At 36.1% G+C, this 25,456-nt stretch overlaps 1 protein-coding gene across 3 annotated transcripts in view; it reads left to right on the forward strand.

Annotated features, from left to right (window-relative positions):
• Positions 1-25,456, forward strand: part of SHPRH (SNF2 histone linker PHD RING helicase) — a gene marked incomplete at its 3' end in the record, with an annotated part of 90,290 nt that overhangs the window by 46,834 nt on the left and 18,000 nt on the right. For all 3 annotated transcript variants that reach the window (XM_082634383.1, XM_082634385.1, XM_082634384.1), the window contains exons 18-25: positions 963-1,105; positions 4,198-4,371; positions 4,687-4,749; positions 13,290-13,515; positions 15,236-15,379; positions 16,503-16,604; positions 19,362-19,433; positions 20,936-21,124. In XM_082634383.1, coding sequence (XP_082490509.1) covers positions 963-1,105; positions 4,198-4,371; positions 4,687-4,749; positions 13,290-13,515; positions 15,236-15,379; positions 16,503-16,604; positions 19,362-19,433; positions 20,936-21,124 — 1,113 coding nt within the window. The remainder of the gene's footprint in view (positions 1-962; positions 1,106-4,197; positions 4,372-4,686; positions 4,750-13,289; positions 13,516-15,235; positions 15,380-16,502; positions 16,605-19,361; positions 19,434-20,935; positions 21,125-25,456) is intronic.

The following is a 25,456-nucleotide window of genomic DNA, read 5'->3' on the forward strand; positions in this document are numbered from 1 at the left end:
CCAGTGTGACTTCCCTTATGTTTTTCTCCACATAACATTTTGGTTTTTGTTTTGCTCTGGGGAGAAACTTGAACTTTCTTATTCATCTTGGAATTTTTAGCACCTAGTACAGTACCTGAGCCACAATAAAAACTTATTTGCTGTTAGCAGCGTTAATTGATTGGATGAACATATACATAGATAAATCACCTATTTTGAGGTTATTCTCTTTCATTTCTTTTAAGGTATAATGGGGTTTCCTCTTACCTTCGGTATATAACAAGTTGTCTTTTGAAGAAAGTGAAGACTTCCATAACCTTCTTTTGATCTTAGATGTGCATGTTTCCAAAATCTTTTCTTTTAAGATGTTAGAATATGACAACCATAAGTATTTTCCTTACGAAATATGTGCCATTTGTCATTTCTAAAATTTCTTTTTCATGAAATCAGTAGCAAAGTTTAAAGAGAAGGCTACACAAAATACTTTTACTTTTTGATTTTAACCAGTTACTCCACATTTTATTCTTCCTAATTCATTAATCATTTAGTATTCAAGCATATAATTTTATTAGTTATCAAAGATTATTCATTGAGTAGAATCTAGTTCAGTTAGTCGTGGATAAGCATTATGACTTTATTATGCTGAGAAAGAAACCTGTTACCTTTTCAGATATATAGAGTGAATACTGAATTTTTATTTTGTTTTAGGTATTTTTTTTAGCACAGCTTTGTTATAAATGTATGTAAATAAATTCTCACACTTTCAGAGTAATCATGAAATAGGTGTTCTATTTAGTTATATATGCAGAAGTTGTACTTATTCATTGTATATACAACGTGTATACTTGTCTCCCCACTACTGTGATTCCCTTGAGAGTTGCATCTATTGCTTCCTTTTAATTTTTCACAGAACTCTTTCCAGTGATAGAAACGTTGTGAGTACTAAAAAGACATTAATTGATCAGCTGTTGTCTTGTTTACAGATTCATTCTAATTCTCCTTGGTGGCTGAATGTGATACACAGAGCAATAGAATTTGGTATTGAAGAGGAACTTGTTCAAAGAGTGCGAAATGAAATAACCAGCAACTACAAGCAACAAACTGGCAAGCTTTCTATGTCAGAGAAGTAAGAAAATAGCACAAAACAGAATAGTTATATGAGTAGTCACCCCAAATATTCAGATCATTTGGTATTAAGAGTTACAATTAAAAGTCATAACATATTGTGGTATGAACATCTACATTTTACCTATTGTTGCATATATTTCTAACCAAAATATGAGGTGTGCTTTTTTCCTGTATATTAGTCATTTTTAACTGTTCTCTTTTCAGTGCTTTTTTTTCTATTTTTTAATCTGCTTAAAGTATTTTCTTTGTATCTTTATTGGACAAAGTTGCTTAAAGCCAGCTCTTTAAGCAAAGTTTTGAAACAGACTTTGTTTTGGAGAATTTTTCCCTTGGCGTAAGGCATTCATATTTCCCTATGTCATTCATCCCCTAAGGGCTAAACTCATAGTGCCACAGTGGCCCAGGTTTTATATTATAGAGTCTGCTTTGTCTTCCCCATCTCTCTTCTCAGCAGCAATCACCATTCTTCAAGATAGATAAGTTGGGTTAGTCCTCTTGAAGTAAGAATGGTGAATAATTCTTCCCAGAGAACAAATATACCCTATCAAAAATACCTTCAGTGGTTTAACCCAAAGGAATGTCTGTCTAACGTGGGGAATTTAGGTGTTGCGGCAGAACTGTTGATTCTAGGGAGGGGGACAGAGAGGAGGATCTTTATTGCTTCTCAGATCGTATCGCAGTATAACGTCAGCCTTGGGATTAAAGTTGGTTTTCAGTGAAAAATTTAGTATAAGAATATCTTTGAAATGTTTTAAAGTGTTTTCATTTGCTCTTCTAAAAACTTTTTCAGGTGTCTGCTAACACCCTAAAAAATATGCTACATTTTCTATGTGTCGTTATTAACTTGGATGTACCTTAATGTAATCATCTTTTTCACCATTCAGAATGTGATGAGCTTCTCATTTCTGAAGTATATGCAGTATATTATGCTTTTGAGTGTACTTCCTTTTTCCCTGTTAAGCCCAACAATCACTGTTCCAGGATAAGTTGTCATTTATGTCATGAATTCATCTTATCCAGTTTTAAATCTATGTCCTGATAATGTGTTCTGCCAGCATTGTGGCATCAGCTGATAAAGGAAAATATTTTAAAATATCTTGAACTTGTTTTTCTTAAATCACACAGAAACTCCTTTTTTTTTTTCTTAGAAACTACTTTTAAAAGTTGTAAATCCCCATGTTAGAATATATCCCCTATTAAATGTTTTGAGGTCCCAGGGCTGTAAAAGGACCAACAGGAAACATAAAATGTATAATTCATTACACAAACATGCTTTTAAAAAACATTAGACATAAATAGAAAGTAAGAAAACACATTTTTAAAGTTAATTTTTTTTATATTACATGTATTCAGAGATCATCTTAACACTGCTGCTGTGTTTTTTAATGAGACATATCTCAGACACCAAACTACTTATGTTTGCTTGTTAAAGATTCTTGGGGAAGACTATGTAGCTTGGTGTTAAGAGCACAAGTAGGTTCTCAAGACAGACTGCCTGTGTTCATACCTCAGTGCCACCACTTGTTAGCTCTTTGAACTTGGGAAAGTTGTATAAGCTCTCTCTGCCTTAGTTTCTTCATCTATAAAACCACACAGCATTGTAGTGAGGATTAGTAAATTAATATTTGAAAAGTGCTTACTTAAAATAGTACCTACCATTAGTATGGTGTCTAAGAGCTACCTTCTATTACTATGTTTTCTTCTCTTTCATTTAAAGGACCTGCAAGAGAGAACATGGCTAAGACATGTTAAATGCTGATCTGTGATATTTTTCAGCCCTTACTCACATGCTCAGACCTGAGTTAGTGGAGAGAACTTTTCCAAAGCCACTTCTTCCCATTGGTTCAAAGTTAATTTTCGAAGAGCAGTTTAAATTTGTAATAAATTACAAATAAAAAACTGTGTTTCCTTTTTGTGAGTAGTATTGATACCTAACCTAATTTTAAGTATTGCTAAGTAAATTTTTTTAGAAATTACTGAGCAGCTATTCTATGCCTATTATATATGTTTTTGAAAAAGGGGTATAATCTAATTCTTACCTTCTAAAAGTTAGCTTATTGAGAAGACAAGAGTCATAAATAATTTGAGAAATGTGAGTATGTATAAAAACTAAACGAAGTACTAAAATGAATAATGTTGTTAATAAACTCCATGAACAGAAAGAAACAGATTAGTGTTGTGAAATATTGGGAAAGCCTTTTAGGAAGGAAAGTGGGCTCTTTTGAACAATTTGGAGAGAATGGCATATGGCATTTTAGGAAAAAGGATATACTCCTAAAAAGCAAACAAATCTTGTTTATATTTTTCGTTTTTTAATTTCTTATTATTCTAGGCTTTCGTTTTCCTTTCAAAACCCCGTACACACACATCCATACATTTTTTTTCTTGACTCATTTCATTTATAGTTTATCAGAATGGTTAAGAGCATTGTGTTTGGGTTTAACTTGTGTTTGGGTTCAACTCCTAGCCCTGCCACATAATAACTTTGTATCTTTACTTAAATTACTTTAATTCATTAATCTTCGTCTATAACATGTGCACAGTTGGGTATCTATTGAGGTTATACAGGAAAAGTGCTTGGCAAAGTGCCTGGCATTTAGTAAATGCTTAATAAAAATATATGTGTATATGTATAAGTTCCTTGTAATATGGAATATAATTCTTGGCTACTTTTCTCCTTTCTTCTCAGCTTTCTGCCTCTACTTTTCATCCTATAGTCACCTCTTCGTAGAGCACGGGTGTCAGGGGCACATCTGTAGTCAATCAGTATTAAAAAGAAAGAATGCGGCAATCCTGATTTTTCAAAGACATCAGACACAGAGACATAGATTTTGCACATTGTTTTTTGGTTCTGAGGGCAGGCACTATCAGATGTTTTTGTTATCTTTTGTAGTAGACAACCCAATGTTATTATTCCTTGTTTACTAGTAGATACCAATTGAATACATTCCTAATGTAAACTCACTCAGATGTGACTAGGTAAAATGTTGCAGTTTCTTTAACACTTTGCCAACCACTTATTGAATTTTTAGGAAATTGACCTACTGTTCTTTTCTTTGCTGTGTGTGTGGTGCTGGTGATGGGAATCAGGTTCCATGACTGCAGAGGTCTTCAGTTCTTACTTACAACACATATGGAAGACCTAAGTAAGTTCCAGAAGCAAGTAAGAGATGCTGTAAAAAATCTGGAGGGACCTCCATCTCGTCATGTTATTGAGTCTGCAACAATCTGCCACCTCCGGCCAACCAGGCTTCCTCTCAATTGGTAGGTAATAGGAGAAATCATCCAATGAATGGCATCATTCCATTGAGCTAGATTTCTCCTGAGAGAAGAAACACTGGCTCACATAATAAAACATTTCTCATTTAAATTCAGACAAAAGTACAGATGTATTATTAATCTAACTTAAAAAAAAAAACCTCTCTAGGACCACATACCTGAGGACCACGTATTTTTTTTTCTAAAATGGCATATTTGTTGTAAAGAAAATGTGAAGTATAAAATACTAAGCCTTTTCTAGAAATCACCTGATTGCGTTTATGTTTGTGAATATTTCTCTGATAATTTCTTCTTTTCCAGCTGTGTCTTTTGTAAGGCTGATGAATTGTTCACAGAGTATGAATCAAAGTTATTTTCTCACACGTAAGTTCTCTGATTGATTATTTCCCATCAGGAAAATGAAACATTTTACAAGACTTGGTATTTTAATTTATACAACTACATTTTACTCACAATAACATTTCTTATATTTTTTTCTCTTATCCAGTCAGTTTACTAAACTTCAGCATTTGCCCATTTAACATGCTCAGTTTCACCTGTGCTGACGTTTACCCCCAAATGCTCCTGTCGTGAAGTAACGTGTGCTTGAGGGACGGTTTATGGGAGTACACAGACTGTGCAGTCCAACAGATAATGACCTCAAATCCCTGCTCACGACTATGCACAGATTACTTCTCTAAGCCTCAGGATCCGCATTTGTGAAATGAAGATAATAACACCTCACTGAGTTTTTTTATATATATTAAGTAAGAAAAGGCATATAATTACTTAGCATAGTGGGGTTTTTCAGGGTTTTTTTTTGTTTTTTGGGTTTTTTTTTTATGGTACGCGGGCCTCTCACTCTTGTGGCCTCTCCCGTTGCGGAGCACAGGCTCTGGATGCGCAGGCTCAGCAGCCATGGCTCACGGGCCCAGCCTCTCCTCAGCATGTGGGATCTTCCCGGACCGGGGCACAAACCCGCATCCCCTGCATCGGCAGGCAGACTCTCAACCACTGCGCCACCAGGGAAGCCCTGTTTTTTTAATTAACATCTTTATTGGAGTATAATTGCTTTACAATGTTGTGTTAGTTTCTGCTATATAACAAAGTGAATCAGTTATACGTATACATATGTTCCCATATGTCTTCCCTCTTGTGTCTCCCTCCCTCCCACCCTCCCTATCCCACCCCTCTAGGTGGTCACAAAGCACCTAGCTGATCTCCCTGTGCTATGCGGCTGCTTCCCACTAGCTATCTGTTGTACATTTGGTAGTGTATGTATGTCCATGCCACTCTCTGACTTCATACCAGCTTACTGTTCCCCCTCCCCATCTCCTCAAGTCCATTCTGTACATCTGTGTCTTTATTCCTGTCCTGCCTCTAGCTTCTTCAGAACTTTTTTTTTTTAGATTCCATAAATATGTGTTAGCATACAGTATTTATTTTTCTATTTCTGACTTACTTCACTCTGTATAACAGACTCTAGGTCCATCCACCTCACTACAAATAACTCAATTTCACTTCTTTTTATGGCTGAGTAATATTCCATTGTATACATGTGCCACATCTTCTTTATCCATTCATCTGTCGATGGACACTTAGGTTGCTTCCATGTCCTGGCTCTTTTAAATAAAGCTGCAATGAACATTGTGGTACTTGACTCTTTGAATTATGGTTTTCTCAGGGTATATTCCCAGTAGTGAGTGAATGCTGGGCCTTATGTTACTTATATTTTTAGTTTTTTAAGGAACCTCTATACTGTTCTCCGTAGTGGCTGTATCAATTTACATTCCCACCAAGAGGGTTCCCTTTTCTCCACACCTCTCCAGCATTTATTGTTTGTAGATTTTTTGATGATGGCCATGCTGACTGGTATGAGGTGATACCTCATTGTAGTTTTGATTTGCATTTCTCTAATGATTAGTGATGTTGAGTATCCTTTCATGTGTTTCCTGGCAATCTGTATATCTTGTTGGAGAAATGTCTATTTAGGTCTTCTACCCATTTTTAGATTGGGTTGTTTGTTTTTTCATATTGAGCTGCATGAGCTGCTTGTAAATTTTGGAGATTAATCCTTTGTCAGTTGCTTCATTTGCAAATATTTTCTCCCATTCTGAGGGTTGTCTTTTCATCTTGTTTATGGTTTCCTTTGCTGTGCAAAAGCTTTTTTAAGTAGGTCCCATTTGTTTATTTTTGTTTTTTCCATTTCTCTAGGAGGTGGGTCAAAAAGGATCTTGCTGTGATTTCTGTCAGTGTTCTGCCTATGTTTTCCTCTAAGAGTTTTATAGTGTCTGGCCTTACATTTAGTTCTTTAATCCATTTTGAGTTTATTTTTGTGTATGGTGTTAGGGAGTGTTCTAATTTCATTTTACATGTAGCTGTCCAGTTTTCCCAACACCACTTATTGAAGAGGCTGTCTTTTCTCCATTTTATATCCTCGCCTCCTTTATCAAAAATAAGGTAACCATATGTGCATAGGTTTATCTCTGGGCTTTCTATCCTTTTCCATTGATCTATATTTCTGTTTTTGTGCCAGTACCATACTGTCTTGATTACTGCAGCTTTGTAGTATAGTCTAAAGTCAGGGAGCCTGATTCCTCCAGCTCCGTTTTTCTTTATCAAGATTGCTTTGGCCATTTGGGGTCTTTTGTGTTTCCATACAAATTGTGAAATTTTTTGTTCTAGTTCTGAGAAAAATGCCATTGATAGTTTGATAGGGATTGCATTGAATCTGTAGATTGCTTTGGGTAGTATGGTCATTTTCACAATGTTGATTCTTCTAATCCAAGAACATGGTATATCTCTCTATCTGTTTATATCATCTTTAATTTCTTTCATCAGTGTCTTATAGTTTTCTGCCTACAGGTCTTTTGTCTCCTTATGGAGGTTTATGCCTAGGTATTTTATTCTTTTTGTTGCAGTGGTAAATGGGAGTGTTTCCTTAATTTCTCTTTCAGATTTTTCATCATTAGTGTATAGGAATGCAAGAGATTTCTGTGCATTAATTTTGTACCCTGCTGCTTTACCAAATTCATTCATTAGCTCTAGTAGTTTTCTGGTAGCATCTTTAGGATTCTCTATGTATAGTATCATGTCATCTGCGAACAGTGACAGCTTTACTTCTTCTTTTGCAATTTAGATTCCTTTTATTTCTTTTCCTTCTCTGATTGCTGTGGCTAAAACTTCCAAAACAATGTTGAATAATAGTGGTGAGAGTGGGCACCTTGTCTTATTCCTGATCTTAGTGGAAGTGGTTTCAGTTTTTCACCATTGAGGATGATGTTTGCTGTGGGTTTGTCATATATGGCCTTTCTTACGTTGAGGTAAGTTCCCTCTATGCCTGCTTTCTGGAGGGTTTTTATCGTAAATGGTCATTGAATTCTGTCAAAAGCTTTTTGCTGCATCTATTGAGATCATCATCTGGTTTTTTTTCTTCAGTTTGTTAATATGGTGTATCACGTTGATTGATTTGCATATATTGAAGAATCCTTGCATTCCTGGGATAAACCTCACTTGATCATGGTGTATGATCCTTTTAATGTGCTATTGGATTCTGTTTGTTAGTATTTGGTTGAGGATTTTTGCATCTATGTTCATCAGTGATACTGGCCTGTAGTTTTCTTTCCTTGTGACATCTTTGTCTGTTTTTGGTACCAGGGTGATGGTGGCCTCGTAGAATGAGTTTGGGAGTGTTCCTCCCTCTGCTATATTTTGGAAGAGTCTGAGAAGGATAGGTCGTAGCTCTTCTCTAGCTGTTTGATAGAATTTGCCTGTGAAGCCACGTGGTCCTGGGTTTTTGTTTGTTGGAAGATTTTTAATCACAGTTTCAATTTCAGTGCTTGTGATTGGTCTGTTTATGTTTTCTAATTCTTTCTGGTTCAGTCTCGGAAGGTTGTGCTTTTCTAAGAATTTGTCCATTTCTTCCAGGTTGTCCATTTTATTGGCATAGAGTTGCTTGTAGTAATCTCTCACGATCCTTTGTATTTCTGCAGTGTCAGTTATTCTCCTTTTTCATTTCGAATTCTGTTGATTTGAGTCTTCTCCCTTTTTTTCTTGATGAGTCTGGCTAAAAGTTTATCAATTTTGCTTGTCTTCTCAAAGAACCAGCTTTTCGTTTTATTGATCTTTGCTATCGTTCCCTTCATTTCTTTTTCATTTATTTCTGATCTGATCTTTATGATTTCTTTCCTTCTACTAACTTTGGGGTGTTTTTGTTCTTTCACTGATTGCTTTAGGTGTAAGGTTAGGTTGTTTATTTGAGATGTTTCTTGTTTCTTTAGGTAGGATTGTATCGCTCTAAGCTTCCCTCTAGGAACTACTTTTGCTGCATCCCATAGGTTTTGCGTCATCACGTTTTCATTGTCATTTCTTTCTAGGTATTTTTTTGATTTTCTCTTTGATTTCTTCAGTGATTTCTTGGTTATTTAGTAGTGTATTGTTTAGCCTCCATGTGTTTGTATTTTTTACAGATTTTTTTCTTGTAATTGATATCTAGCCTCATAGAGTTGTGGTTGGAAAAGATACTTGATACGATTTCAGTTTTCTGAAGTTTACCAAGGCTTGATTTGTGACCCAAGATATGATCTGTCCTGGAGAATGTTTCATGAGCACTTGAGAAGAAAGTGTATTCTGTTGTTTTTGGATGGAATGTCCTGTAAATATCATTTAAGTCCATCTTGTTTAATGCATCATTTAAAGTTTGTGTTTCCTTATTTATTTTGATTTTGGATGATCTGTCCATTGGTGAAAGTGGGGTATTAAAGTCTCCTACTATGATTATGTTACTGTCGATTTCCCCTTTATGGCTGTTAGCATTTGCCTTATGTATTGATGTGCTCCTATGTTGGGTGCATAAACATTTACAATTGTTATATCTTCTTGGATTGATCTCTTGATCATTATGTAGTATCCTTCTATGTCTCTTGTAATAGTCTTTATTTTAAAGTCTATTTTGTCTGATACGAGAATACTACTTCAGCTTTCTTTTGATTTCCAATTGCATGGAATATCTTTTTCCATCCCCTCACTTTCAGTCTGTATGTGTCCCTAGGTCTGAAGCGGCGTTCTAGTAGACAGCATGTATACGGGTCTTGTTTTTATATCCATTCAGCCAGTCTGTGTCTTTTGATTGGAGCATTTAATCCATTTACATTTAAGGTAGTTATTGATATGTATGTTCCTATTATCATTTTCTTAATTGCTTTGGGTTTGTTACTGTAGGTCTTTTCCTTCTCTTGTGTTTCCTGACTAGATAAGTTCCTTTAGCAATTCTTGTAAAACTAGTTTGGTGATGCTGAATTCTCTTAGCTTTTGCTTGTCTGTAAAGGTTTCAATTTCTCTGTCGAATCTGAATGAGATCCTTTCTGGGTAGAGTAATCTTGGTTGTAGGTTTTTTCCTTTCATCACTTTAAATACATCCTGCCACTCCCTTCTCTCTTGCAGAGTTTCTGCTGAAGGATCAGCTGTTAACTTTATGGGGATTCCCTTGTATGTTATTTGTTGTTTTTCCCTTACTGCTTTTAATATTTTTTGTTTTTAATTTTTGATAGTTTGATTATTATGTGTCTTGGTGTGTTTCTCCTTGGATTTATCCTGTATGGGACTCTCTATGCTTCCTGGACTTGATTATTTCCTTTCCCATATTAGGGACGTTTTCAACTATAATCTCTTCAAATATTTTCTCAGTACCTTTCTTTTTCTCTTATTCTTCTGGGAACCGTATAATTCAAATGTTGGTTTGTTTAACATTGTCCCAGAGGTCTCTAAGACTCTCCTCAATTCTTTTCATTCTTTTTCCTTTATTCTGCTCTGCAGTAGTTATTTCCACTCTTTTATCTTCCAGGTCACTTATCCGTTCTTTTGCCTCCATTATTCTGCTATTGATTCCTTCTAGAGAACTTTTAATTTCATTTACTGTGTTGTTCATCATTGTTTCTTTGCTCTTTAGTTCTTCTAGGTCCTTGTTAAACGTTTCTTTATTTTCTCCATTCTATTTCCAAGATTTTATACATCCTTACTATCATACTCTGAATTCTTTTTCAGGTAGACTGCCTATTTCATCTTCATTTGTTAGGTCTGGTGAGTTTTTACCTTGCTCCTACATCTGCTGTGTGTTTCTCTGTCTTCTCATTTTGCTTATCTTACTGTGTTTGGGGTCTCCTTTTTGCAGGCTGCAGGTTCGTAGTTCCCATTGTTTTTGGTGTCTGCCTCCAGTGGCTAAGGTTGATTCAGTGGGTTGTGTAGGCTACCTGGTGGAGGGGACTGGTGCCTATGTTCTGGTGGTTGAGGCTGGATCTTGTCTTTCTGGTGGGCAGGACCACGTCCAGTGGTGTGTTTCAGGGTGTCTGTGACCTTATTATGATTTTAGGCAGCCTCTCTGCTAATGGGTGCGTTTGTGTTCCTGTCTTGCCAGTTTTTTGGCCTCGGGTGTCCAGCACTGTAGCTTGCTGGTCGTTGAGTGGAGCTGGGTCTTAGCGTTGAGGTGGAGATCTCTGGGAGTGCTTTTTCCATTTGATATTACGTGGAGCTGTGAAGTCTCTGGTGGGCCAATGTCCTGAAATCGGCTCTCCCACCTCATAGGCACAGGCCTGACACCCGGCCGGAGCACGAAGACCCCATTAGCCACACGGCTAAGAAGAAAAGGGAGAAAAAAAGAAAAAGAAAGGAAGGGAGTGAGGAAGGAAGGAAGGAAGGAAGAAGGAAGAATGAAAGAAAAAGATAAAATAAAATTTAAAAGTTATTACAATAAAAAAATTTTTAATTTTTAAAAATAAAAAAAAATTTGTCATAAAAAAGAAAAGAAAGAAAGAAGCGAGCAACCAAACCAAAAACCAAATCCACTAATTATTACAAGCACTAAAAACTATACTAAAAAAAAAAAAAAAAAGACAGATGGAACCCTAGGACAAATGATAAAAGCAAAGCTCTACAGGCAAAATCACACAAAGAAGCATACACATACACACTCACAAAAAGAGAAAAAGGAAAATATATATATCTATATTTAAAAAAAAGGAAGAGAGCAACCAAATCAATAAATAAATCTACCAATGTTAATAAACTGTAAATACTAAACTAAGATAAACATAAAACCAGAAACAAATTAGATACAGAAAGCAAACCCCAAGTCTACAGTTGCTCCCAAAGTCCACTGCCTCGATTTTGGGATGATTCGTTGTCTATTCAGGTATTCCACAGATGCAGGGTACATCAAGTTGATTGTGGAGATTTAATCCGCTGCTCCTGAGGCTGCTGGGAGAGATTTCCCTTTCTCTTCTTTGTTCACACAGCTCCTGGGGTTCAGCTCTGGATTTGGCCCCGCCTCTGCGTGCAGGTTGCCTGAGGGCGTCTGTTCTTTCCTCAGACAGGATGAGGTTAAAGGAGCAGCTGCTTTGGGGGCTCTGGCTCACTCAGGCCGGGGGTAGGGAGGGGTACGGATGCAGGGCGAGCCTGCGGTGGCAGAGGCCAGCGTGACGTTGCAAGAGCCTGAGGTGTGCTATGTGTTCTCCTGGGGTAGTTGTCCCTGGATCACGGGACCCTGGCAGTGGTGGGCTGCGCAGGCTCCCGGGAGGGGAGGTGTGGAGAGTGACCTGTGCTCGCACACAGGCTTCTTGGTGGCTGCAGCAGCAGCCTTAGCATCTCATGCCCGTCTCTGTGGTCCACGCCAATAGCCGTGGCTCACGCCCGTCTCTTGAGCTCTATTAGGAGGTGCTCTGAATCCCCTCTCCTCACGCACCCTGGAACAATGGTCTCTTGCCTCTTAGGCAGGTCCTGACTTTTTCCCGGACTCCCTCCCAGCTAGCTGTGGCACACTAGCCCCCTTCTGGCTGTGTTCACGCAGCCAACCCCAGTCCTCTCCCTGAGGTCTGAACTCTGAGGCCCGAGCCTCAGCTCCCAGCCCCCGCCCGCCCTGGTGGGTGAGCAGACAAGCCTCTCGGGCTGGTGAGTGCTGGTCAACACCGATCCTCTGTGCAGGAATCTCTCCGCTTTGCCCTCCGCATCCCTGTTGCTGGGCTCTCCTCCATGGCTCTGAAGCTTAACCCGCCCCCACCTCGTCTCTGCCAGTGAAGGGGCTTCCTCGTGTGTGGAAACTTTTCCTCTTTTACAGCTCCCTCCCAGAGGTGCAGGTCCTGTCCCTATTCTTTTGTCTCTGTTTTTTCTTTTTTCCTTCACCCTACCCAGGTACGTGGGAAGTTTCTTGCCTTTTCGGAAGTCTGAGGTCTTCTGCCAGCATTCAGTAGGTGGTCTTTAGGAGTTCTTCCACATGTAGGTGTATTACTGATGTATTTGTGGGGAGGAAGGTGATCTCTACGTCTTCTCTGCCATCTTGAAGATCTCTTCTCTAGCATAGTGTTTGATACATGGTAAATGTTCTATAAAAATGTTAGCTCTTTTTAGTAATACACTTTCTCCAACACAGATTTGAAGTCTTCATCATTGTGTCAGGGATTAAGCTACTTAGTGAGTACATTTAGTAAAATTATTCCTATTTTACAAACATAGAAATTGAGAAAAGAGTAAGTCTGGTTGCCTCAAGAAAAAAAATATCAGCAGTGTACTTTTAGGTCATCTTGTGGTTTTTCTGTTTTATTTTTGCATGGTTGATAGTGGTGGTAATTTGTGTTTTGTGTTATTTTAATTCTCAGAGCAAGATTTTAGCCTGGAATTTATAGCCATTTTTTATTAGGCCAGGTTGCTCTCAAGAAAGCACTTGTCAAATGTATGATACCTCAAGCATTTTCAGAGTTGGTATGGTTTTACCAAAAACTTGCAGGCATGATCTTGTAGACATGACATTGAAAGATGTTGATGAAATTTTTGTTTTTGACCTTGCTTTCCTATTAGCTCTGGTAATATCATTTTTATAGTACTTGTTACCCACTGACAGTAATAACTGTGGTGGTTTCGTTCTCAAATGTCTTCAGAGTCAAAGGCCAGACTGCAATATTTGAGGAGATGATAGAAGATGAAGAAGGACTGGTGGATGATCGAATACCTACCACCAATCGGGGTCTGTGGGCAATAAGTGAGACAGAGCGATCCATGAAAGCTCTGCTATCGTTTGCAAAGTCACATCGATTTGAAGTTGAATTCATTGATGAGGGGAGTACTTCAATGGATCTCTTTGAAGCTTGGAAGAAAGAATATAAGGTAACAGTAATTTAAAACTTCCATCCTATATTAAGAATTCTCCTCCTTTACATTAATTTTAGTTGCTACTTTCCTTTTTCTCTTTTCAGTTTTTAAAAATCTGCTTTAGAAAGTTGAGGTGTCGTAATCTATCTTTCCCTAAAATGTAATGATTGTAATGATGCGTAATAAATACAATAATACTGAACAAATGAGAAGTTTCTGTTTATTAAATTACTAAAAATCATTACTAAAATGAAATTTACATGAAACCTTTTGTTTTTCCTTGAAAGTGTGTTATTCTAGTCTTAGCTTGGTCTTACACTGCTGTTCTCTGAAATCAGAGTGTGGCTTTGTTTCCTTTTTTGTTTTTTTCTTTTGCTCTGTGAATAATAACCAAACACCAACAACCTTAAAGATTGGAGAACATAATAAACATTTCTCAACATACAAGACTAGAAACCATTGCAATTAATAATGCACGAAGGGACTCTTCATATTTATACTTTAATAATTTCATCTCTATGCTTGAGATTCCAGAATTCATTAATTTTGAATTATTGTTTATATGTGGATTTTTTAATCCCTTGTCCTACTTTGCAAGTGAGATGGGTGAGGAAACAAAAGAAGTGGGTTTTTTATTTATAATGTTATATTCCATTTGATATCTTTTATTTTTTTAACCTAAAGTTCTTGCCTTTTAAAGCAGGATAAAAATTTCAAGAAAGAGAAGCTGTGCTGTCTATAATATCAATTCATACATTTGATAGATTGAAGAATGATACTTCTATAGCATCAAAATCATTGGTTCATAACAATTTTTCTCTTCTCACATTACTATTCTAAAAGCAAAAGCTCATTAACACAGTTAATTACAGCAAGTCATGGAAGAGACAATACTATATACAGTGTTCATTTGCCCCTACGTTCTTCCTTTGAGCTCAGTTTAGCCACATGGTCTGTGTCAGAGGAGTGCTTATCATGCAGTTCACCCAGATCGTTGTTCATTTGTTCTCCATAGTTGCAGACTAAACCCTTTAACAATAGTGTAAATGAATGAGCTACTGCTATGCACATCAGTCAGGATCTAACTCAGCATAATGTTAGTTAGTGAAGAAAGTATATCAAAACATTTTATACTGATTGATAGCATTTTTATAAATTTCAGAAACATATAAAACCAGATTATTAAGGATGTATAGATTAGTATAACTCCAGCAAAAAGTACAGAATAATAAATCCAATTCAGAATAGTGGTTACCCCATTGTTGGGGGTTGAAGGAAGAATGTGTGAGGCAAGAGAGTGATGCAGTTGAGAAGGAACACAGGCTTCCTAAGAAACTGGCATTATTCTCTTTCCTAATTCGGATGATGTGGACTCAGTTGTATACTTTAATATTCTCATTATCATATATACATATTATTTTGAGAATGTGAAATATTTTATAATAAGTATTTCTTTAAAAAAATAAAGCAGAGATTCCACCAGTCTAGTATTGATCTGTAAAGATCTTTGGTCCTACCAAGAAATCTTAGGGTATGCTGTGTCCTGTGGAGATTATTCAGTCCCACTTCCTCATCCTAAAAATGGCCCAAGAATTGCTTGTACCTTAGACCCGTAATGAAAACACTGTGTATGTTTTAAGACCTCACTGAAGACTCTTGACCAAGGGACATCTTGGTGGTTTTAACCAGTTTTAATTATGTGCTTTACCACTGTCTGTCTTTTCTGTTCCTTCAGTTGCTTCATGAATATTGGATGGCTCTGAGGAATCGTGTGTCTGCTGTTGATGAACTTGCAATGGCTACAGAACGACTAAGAGTACGTGATCCTAGGGAGCCAAAGCCCAGTCCACCAGTTCCTCATATCATTGAACCACATGAGGTAATTTGCAAATGAATCACAGAAAAGAACACAGCAAATAGATGTCACAAAAATCCAAGTTCCATAGAAGGGATAGAGTCAGGGCAGTGACGTCTTCAATAAGTAAGTGTTTCATATCTGCTCTTCGTTTGAGCCATATGAAGTTGTTTGTTTTTGTAGGCCAGAGATGAGCAATTTCATGTCTAATACATGCTTTGCATTCACTGTTTGGGTGCATTTGCATGTTTATTTGTTTCTCTCCACGTTGCATATTCATCTATTCTTGAGCACCTTTTGTGTGCCAAAACCTAAAGATATTCTTGGTCAGTTTTTAGATGTATGTCCAATTACTTCAGCTTTTTCAGAACTAAAAAAATCTCCCATAAGAACAACCAAGAACTGATTTTGCACTGTTTTCCTGTGCTAATGATGAACAGATATTGACAACTTATCGTCTGTTAAATTCCTCTTTGTATCTCAGAATTAAAAAAATAACTCCACCAACCTTTTTTCTTCATATTAAAAATATTATTTTCTTTAGAATTTGTTTTTATTCCTTTAATCTTTTAAATCTTTTTTTTTCCTATAAAGCTTGGAGACTGTAACTTAGAAAAACTTAGAAATAGTCATTATATACTATTTCACTTCATTTTTAAAATAGAATTCTCAATAAGTTTTAAGTGAAAACAAATTCCTCTTTTTTTTTTCTGTTACGGTATTCTACTGAGGGTGGGGGCACAGAAAGTAGAAGCAGAGAGATTCTTCCCTGGATTTCTTAGAATCACTTCATTTGGATGGCCAAAGTAGCATACCATTTTATTTTTCTTTATCCCATAAATGTATTACTGAAAAATCATACACAAATAGCCTTTGGTTGATTTTTAACCTACTTCAGGTATATAGGGAAGCTTTTTATTTAAAAGAATTCTACATTGAATTTTGTCTTCTATACAGCAAAATATATATATGTTTTGAAATATGTTAATATTATCTAGTATCCCTTTTGCAAATTTTAGTTTTCACATGTAAATATGTTTTCATAAAATAGGATACTTTTTAAGAAAGAATTAAAATAGAAGAATTGTGCATGTTTAATGTAATGTAACCATCTTAGAATAAAGAAGTTGTTTTGTTTCTTTTTTAGGTAGAACAAAATCGTATAAAACTACTAAATGATAAAGCTGTTGCTACATCACAGCTTCAGAAAAAACTTGGGCAGCTTCTTTACCTAACTAACTTGGAGAAGGTATTGTTTTTAAAAGATGCTACTTTTTCCCATACTGTATTATCAATAAACCACTTTATTGACTCCTTTCATTTAATCTATTAGTCCCCTTATTAATGGTATAGGTGTTTTTTTAATCATTCTTTTATTTGTGTTAGTTATGTGAGTCAGAACACTAGCTATGTCTGCAATAGCTACACAGATCACAAAAGAAGATGATATCTATAGAAAATGTTATATAGATAGTGTAAAGGGTATGCAGTGTATAGTATAGCACAATGTAAACAGACTGTAGTTGCAAGCCTTGAATAGTGAAAGTATTACAACATACCACTCAGCAAAGATAAACGCATGCATCCAATAACGCACAGATTTTTTTAATTTGTTTTTTGAAACTGTGTAGTGTGTTTGGAAAGTTGCTAAATAAGAGGACATGGTAATGAATTATTTAATGTAATTCACAACATATTTTCTTAGTAGTAAGCAAAGTACTGTATTAGACATTGATGAATATAATTCCATTTTCGGGCAAGAATAAATGGGAGTGGCAGAGTAACTTATCAGAACAACATATAATAGTAGATTTTTGGATAGGGCAAATGAAGGAAAGCAGTAGACTACAATTGGTCCTGAAAACTAGTACAAAATACATTTAAGTGAATCATTAAATCTCAGCAATGACAAAATGAAAAAGTTGGACATTCTTTATAGGTAAAATAGCATAGTAGTTAAGAAGGTAGACTTTTGGACCTAGATAGTGCAAGTTTGAATCATGATGCCACTATTTTCTGGATATAGGACTTTATTCAAGTTATTTTCTCTTTGTCCCATCTGTAAAATGAGAAAAGTAACACTATCTTGTAGGGCTCTCTTGAGGATCGTATGAATTAATATATGTAAGTGCTGGAGTGTTTACTGGTTTATTAAGCACTTTCTAGGTATTCACTATTAATATTATTATATTATTACTATTATTATAATGATGACTACTATTTTGGCAGGGAAAAAAAGAGAAGAACTTTAAGTCAATCTCGCAAAATGCTAGCGATGGAAAAATAACATTCGGAAAAAAGGTCTTGATATTTCTGGACATGAGTTTTTAAAATATAAGATTTCTGTACTTTAAATGTGAGAGTCAAAATTAAGAGATTGTTGATGATTCTTTTAGTTATGGAACATAAGTTGATATCCTCTATATGTTGAATTATTTTTTTAAATTAAAATTCCAAGGATATAATCTATGTAGGAAAACCCATTTGGCAAAAAAATATTTACTCTATAAATGAAGGAAAATAAGCAATCTGCAAACTACTAAGCATAGGACAAATCCAGCCCATCACCTGTTTTTGTGAATAAAGTTTTATTGGAATACAGCTATACTCATTCATTAAGTATTGTCTACAGCTGCTTTTGTGCTCTAATAGCAGAGTTGAGGAGTTGCAACAGAGATCATATGGCCCACAGAGCCTAAAATATTTACAATCATGCCCTTTATGGAAAAAATGCTAATTCTTACATTAAATAAATTAGAAAAAAAGAGGTATTGTAAATTCTGGTAGATTGTTTACAAAATGCTATAGTAATACCTTCTCTTGCGTGCTTGCTCTTGGTTAATCCCCTCCTACACTGACTCTAGGCTTCGTCAGATGACTTGTTTTTGGCCTTGTGTCACAAACAGAGATTTGAAAAGTCCACGCACTTTGGAATTCTCCCAATCGTGTCATGTTTTGGAACTCTGAGACTATGTGAAGAAGCCCAGGTTACCTTTCTTGAGGAGCAAAAGCCTCAGCTTAGCCCTCTCCCCAGACCAGCTGGCCTACCAACTGCTAGATAGGAGTGTGGGCAGTCCTGGACCATCCAGCCCAAGCCAAATCAGTGTATCCCAAAGTAACCCAGGTGACCTGTAGCATCAGGAGAAATTCATGTTTTATTAGCCACTAAGGTTTTAGGTGGCTTGCTATGTTACCTGAAACAAATCAATAATTAACAGAGGAAAAGAACTTTTTTTAAATGCTGCATACTTTGTAGTTAATGGAATTGTCTTAACCATTAGAACTTCTGAATCCATGCACAATTTAGCTTTTTTTTTTCTGCTTATAAGAGTCAAAGGATAATCAAGAACAATTTAGTAATCTATGAGTCTAATTTACTTTCCTTTATGTTTTCCTCAGTTTTAAAACCTGTTCATTTGATGACTTAATTTGGAAATCTTTCAGTTTTTAAAGAGACTTTGAAAAGCTATTATACTTCAACATAATTTCCAGGCATAGATAGGTCTCAAGTCAGTAATATTTCTGGTTTCTAATTATTTGCTTTGCCTTGGTGAGATTAGAAAAAGGATACGGAGAAGAAATCAGTATTAATAAGGAGTTATGTGAATAAATGCCTCTTCCCAATGTCTTTGTTCCCATGCCAAGTGGACATGCAGAATATCTATTTCTTTATTAAAAAAATATATCTAACATGAAAGTAAAATTTGAGAATTTAGGTAAATTATCTCATATTTTGCTTTTTATTTTGCCTTCTATCATAATCACAAATACAGTAATACGGTAACTTTAACAAACTGTGTTCAAAATTGTGTCCATTTTTTTCTTCACACCTTAAATAAATGTTATTTGTAAATCCCAGGAATGATAGTATTAATATATGAATTATTAGGTCATCTCAATTATTAGATTATTTTAATTGCCAGCATTTACTTTTATAAATGAGTTGTAGAACATGTAACGGCTTTTAAAATATAACTAATATATGTTTTAATTCTTTTTTGGATAGTCTCAGGACAAAACATCAGGAGGTATTAATCCAGAACCTTGTCCAATCTGTGCTCGGCAACTGGGAAAACAGGTGAAATTATGATAAATATTACATGCATTTGTAAAATACTTTACAGTCTTCAAAGGCTTTTACATACAACTCGCCCCACCCTCAAACTTTGCATGCAAGGCAAATACTACCTCTGTCTGAAAGGTAGGGCCAAAGGTTAGCTGACAGGCTTAGTGCCAAATATGTTTGAGCAATGTTTTCCCTTAAGTGATAGGTAAAAACATATTTCTAGAATAGCTCCATCTTTTTCATTAAAGGTGAATAATTTTAAGTATTGCTTCCAGTCACTTGAGTCTGTCAGTTTACCATGGTTATTTGGTACTTGTACAGAAATATAATACGGCATACACAGATTTACTTAAGTTATGACAAAGGTATAGTAACGTAGTTCTTACTTAACATTATTACTGTCTAATAGTACCAGTATTTAAAGCGCAAATAACAGCAATCCTGAGGGAATTCATATGTGATTTTTAGAAGACTATTATATCAAGTATATTTCTTTGTGAATATTAGTATACAAATGTCTATAAACCTAAGGAACTGTATTAGTTTTCCTCAAAGAGATTCTTATTTTTACTTTATGAAATGTGATTTATGATACTATAAGTTCCTACTTTGTATGATAAATAAATATATGTAATATCGGTATATTCACTGCTTTTCAAATTTTGAAAGATAAGTCTGTTACTATTAAATGAGTAAAAGTGTCCTTGGCACTTTTTTCTATGGAGCTGAGAGTAGAAGCCTAAATATATGAGTTCCATATTCTGACCAGCAATAATCAGAAAGAACATATCTTTTAGTTTCCATGATTCATGGAGAAGATAAGATTTTAAAGGATATTTTATTGATAATAAATCTTAAAAGGACAGATTGGTAATGGAGGAGAAGAATAGTAATGTACAGAGACTGGCAATTTCTGTTAAAAATCAGTGATAAAAACATTTTGATAAAAATTACTATAAAAATGGAAAGGATCATGGTGTAAGTAGTTTCTTCTTTGCTTTTAGTTTTGATGAGATTCATGCAACTAGATTGTCTCAGAAATTTTATTATCTTTAACATTTCCATCTCATTTTCTATATAATAAACGCTTTAACATGTGAAAATGTAAATCTGCTTATTACTAAGTTGTGTAGAACATATTGAATATGACATTATGTCCAAATTAATGTTGTAGTCAGTCTATCCTGTTACTCTACTGTGAGAGTGCTAAAGAGTAATTTGCATTTTTCCTAAATGCTGAAATGAGAACACCAGCATCTTACAAAATAATGATGACTGACTATTATCCTCCTATTAGGGTGAACAGAACTAAAGACTATGAAAGCTTAGTCTGGTTGGACTAAAAAAATAGTTAGTTTAAAAGTATAACTTAGTTTTTATGACTTAAAGGATATTTATATCATGAAATAGTTAGGAAATGAAATTATGACTCTCTTCTTTTAATATGTTTATAGATTGGAAGGCATCTTTGATAGCATCTCACTGAGGCATATTCTATGTGTTTTCTTTTTTAGTGGGCAGTACTGACCTGTGGGCACTGTTTCTGTAATGAATGCATTTCAATTATTATCGAACAGTACAGCGTGGGGTCTCACAGGAGCTCCATTAAGTGTGCCATCTGCCGCCAGACCACATCTCATAAAGAAATCTCGTATGTCTTCACCTCAGAGAAAGCCAGCCAGGAAGAGGACATCCCTGTGAAGGTAAAGTCGGTTAAGAACATGTAGATGCAGAGTCAGAGCAAAATAATAGGAACCAGTATCTGGCAGTGAGAGCATCAAAATCAGAACACGGCTGGCCCAGTGACTATGGAGCAACCACTGTTGTCTGTCTGTAGATACACTGCCTGAAAGCCTCAGCTTTACCGTCTACTCGTTCCTCATGGGAGGAACACAAGAAAGCTTTTTCAAACAGAGTGAGTTAGTAATAGTTAAGCCCATCATGGCAAAAAAAGTAACATCTTAGAATTCCAGTCCCTTACTACTTGTGCAGTGTTTCTGTCCATTACAAATTGATAGAGCTCTGGTTAAATTCAAGGTTTCTTTTTCTTCATTCTTCCATTCAGCCCCGGGTATCAGAAAAAAAGATGTGCCCCACCAAATTGAAGGATAAAATAAATTGATTATTGAAGTTAGTGAAGACTGTCATAAGAAGGAGGTAGTGCACGTTTAGACGGCGTGGATTGGTATTTCAGAGTATAGCCAAAACTTCACTTTATTTTCCTAATTTTTTTCCCATGCTTCGTTCAGAACTTTAAGAAATAAGACTATAATTTAAAATCCAAATAGGATCTGTAACTGGACTTTCTGCCTAAGGGGTATTTATTTAATGAGAAGCCTCTACTAGACTTTTTTGTTCTTTGTTTTACTTAAGCATGCTTTTTTTTTCTCTCTCTATAACCAAACTTAGACAAAGGACAACTCAATGTATGAGTATAGTAGGGAATATAGGCCAGAAGGAGTGGTTGGGAGAATGGGGCAGCTGGCTCATAAGCAAGAGGTAGTAGAATATTTTTCATTCATTTCTTCTCCTTCTGGGTCGCTGATGCTCTCTGCTCACTTATTTTCAGGGTTGTATTTTGTGAGTAGAATTAACCACAAGTTGAAGCTGCCAGGAGTTAGGCAGTTGTTAGGATGCTCCCTCCCGAGAACACTGGAGTTCCATTAAACAATATCTAATTGCTATTTATGCCCACTGTCATTTGAGTAAAACCTGAAAATATCATTCACAGTGCTCTCAAGTGTGTTGAGGTAAACAAAATCCCAAAGTTGGGATGAACTTTCATTCATTCATTCTTTCCATACATGTTTACTGGACACATACTGTATGCCAGGCAGTGTTCTGGGCCTCACAGATGCAACACACACTCATGAATAAAACAGGTATGGTTGCTGCCCTCATGGATTTTACATTTTGGCAGTCGGGGGAAGGAGTTTGAGTTGAGGCAGAAAGCACAGACATTAAGCAAATAATTGATGTGATAAGCACTACAAAAGAAAATCAAACCTGGCTTCTCTGAGGGAATGGCAGTTAAGTAGATGTCTAAAGGATGAATTGATCAGCCAACCTAGAGAGAGAGAGGAAGCTGCAAGACAGAAAAAAACAACCAAAAATCCCAGTATGTGAATAGGTCTGAGACAAGAAGAAACTCAAATGGAGCTGAGTAGCTGTGGTGTAGAAAACACAAAGGAGAATGGAATGAAATGAGTCTGGAATCCAAAGAGGGGCCCGATATTGAAGAGCCATCTGAGCATCTGAGAATTTTCTTTTCATGTAAAGAAAGCTATTAACATGTTATATGTTAAAAGCAGAGGAGTATCATGATCAGACTTGGATTTTTAAAAGATTCCTCTTGCTACAGTATGGAAATTAGATTAGCAGGAATAGAAAAGACTAGAGTAGAAAAAAATTTGGAGAGACCAGTTGAGGAGGCTACAACAGTAGTGATGGTGGCTTTGATTAGGTTGGTGGCAGTGGAGATGCAAAGAAGTAGATATATTCAGGAGATGTTTGGAGTAGAGTTGATGAATGAGATACAGTATCAGAGGGGTTGATGAAGAAGGAGATTTCGTAGGTGACCCCTGGTTTCTGATGTGAAAAATCAGGTGGCTAAAAGTACAGTTACTATATAACGTACTTGGAAGAAGGGTACATTTAGATATACTATATTTGAAGTGCCTAAGACATCCACGTAGAACTTTCCAGCAAAGTGTTAATATGTGGAGCTGGAGAGAGAAAATTCAGAGACATTAGCATAAGTGATCTTTGAAGCCATGAAAGTGTATGAGCTGGCCTAAGGAAAGAAACATACAATTTAGCTTCAGATCAGGTCCTGCAGCACTCCATAGCTTTAAAAAAAAAAATGGAATCAAGGGAGAGGAGCTGAAAAAGGAGACCAAGAAAGAGCAACTAGAGGCATAGGCAGTCCTGGAGAACATGCTGCCAACAGAGGCCACGGAAACTCGGCTTCAAGGAGGAGGCGGTTATCAGCTGTATCCCTTGATGCTGAAGGTGGCTCAGCTACAAGATGGACTAATTTGGCTACTGAAGGTCATTGAAAAGGAGCCCTTTCGGTGGAAATGTATTAGCAAAAAACAGATCGGGAGGGAATGAGAATTGAACAGGAAATGAATAGGTCAAGAGAGGAACATGCCCAACTACTTCATAAATTTAGCTGTGAAGTAGAAAAGTGAGTGTCCTAACCAGAAGGGGATATGAAGTGCAGAAAGGCTTTGCGTTTTTTTGTTTTATTCTGTTTAATATAAAAGATTATTGAGCATGTTTAATCTTCAATAGAGAAGAATAGATTGAAGATATAGGAGAGAAAAGGGATAATGCATAATACAAGATTCTTGAAAAGACAGGGAGAGTGTTGATATGTAGAGAGAAAGTAGAGATCTCATTGAAATCGAATAACTAACAGGTGTAGGTTGGGCTATTGCACAACCAAGCTATAAGGGTAGGGGTCCTTATCAGAGAATAGGAGATCTTTTATTATTATTATTATTGAAATATAGTTGATTTACGATGTTTTGTTGGTTTCAGGAGTACAGCACAGTTAATCAGTTATACATATACATATATCCACTTTTTTTTTTTTTAGATTCTTTTCCCATATAGGTCATTACAGAGAATTGAGTAGAGTTCCCTGTGCTATAGATTAGGTCCTTATTAGTTATCTATTTTATATATAGTAGTGTGTATATGTCAGTCCCAATCTCCCAATTTATCCCTTCTCTCCCTTCCCACCCCCGGTAACCATAAGTTTGTTTGCTACATTCATGATTCTGTTTCTGTTTTGTAAATAAGTTCATTTGTACCATTTTTTAGATTCCACATATAAGTGATATCATATGATATTTGTATTAGTCCTTTCCAGAGGGACAGGTTTTCGGTACTCCAGATGTGACTGTAGAAGTGAGTGACTCAAGTGAGGTGGAGGAGAAAAGGTGGTAGAAGCTGAACCAATGAGATCTGAATGTTGAATAGGTGGTCCAAGTGGACGGTATATAATGTCCAGAGTTAGTATACTTTAACCTATTCACCACACAAAGAACTGCTTTCCTTTTCAGTCCCCCTCCCCTTTTCCTCCTACTCTTATAGTTTCTTTCTCCTTTACCTTCCCATAAAAAGTCTTTTTTAGCCTTTTCTTCTTCCCTTTTATCTTTTCCTCTGGCCTCAGGCATCCCAAGGGCCACAGATAGCATTAACGGCCTAAGCAGGGCTGCTGACCCTTAGGCGAAAGCATTCATCAGAGTGTGGGGAACAAGCATAAGAAAGAACTGCTGTGTCAGGCTTCATGCCATAAGGTTTAGGAAGTGATTGCTCTGGCTACCAGTAAACAGCACAGCCTCTATGAAACTGAGTCATTGAGCCCATCAAACCCAAACACCTGTTCATTTTATGGCAGCTTTCCTAGGCACCCAGGAGAGAGATCAGGACAGTTACATTTGCTGTCCTGTTGGGACAGGGATATCTGTACAAATACTGTTTATTATGTTCTGACTTCTTCCTGTCTTTCATGGGTATTGATAAACACATGAATTAATTGAAGGATCTTGTAAAAAAAATTAAAAGCATACAGAATTCACTAAAGTTAATTTATCTTTTTGATGCATAAATACTTACATTTCCTTTTCATTAAATACATGACTGAATATTGTACTTACTATGCAAGCAAGTTTTATCACTTTTCCACATTCTCACATTGCTTCTTGCTACATTAACTTTTGTTTTCTGTCTGCCACTTCTGCCTTCTGCTGCCTGTCACATTTCTGCCACCTTCTCCTTAAAGCATGTGCTTATTGTTTTCTCAGACTCTCACTGTACTCTGACCATCTGAAACTACCCCACTAAATGGTTACATCATCTGTCTTGTAGTTGAGGGATATAAAGATGACTCTATATGAATAATGAAGGCATTATTTTGAAATTTTATAAATATTAGTTCATACTATTCCTAAACTTAGGGGTTCTTTTTTATTGTTGGTTATCCAATCCCTGATTTTTATTAAACACTCCTGAGAATTAATTTT

Source organism: Mesoplodon mirus (assembly GCF_964341445.2).
Source record: "Mesoplodon mirus genome assembly, chromosome: 10".
NCBI classification, from domain to species: domain Eukaryota; kingdom Metazoa; phylum Chordata; class Mammalia; order Artiodactyla; family Ziphiidae; genus Mesoplodon; species Mesoplodon mirus.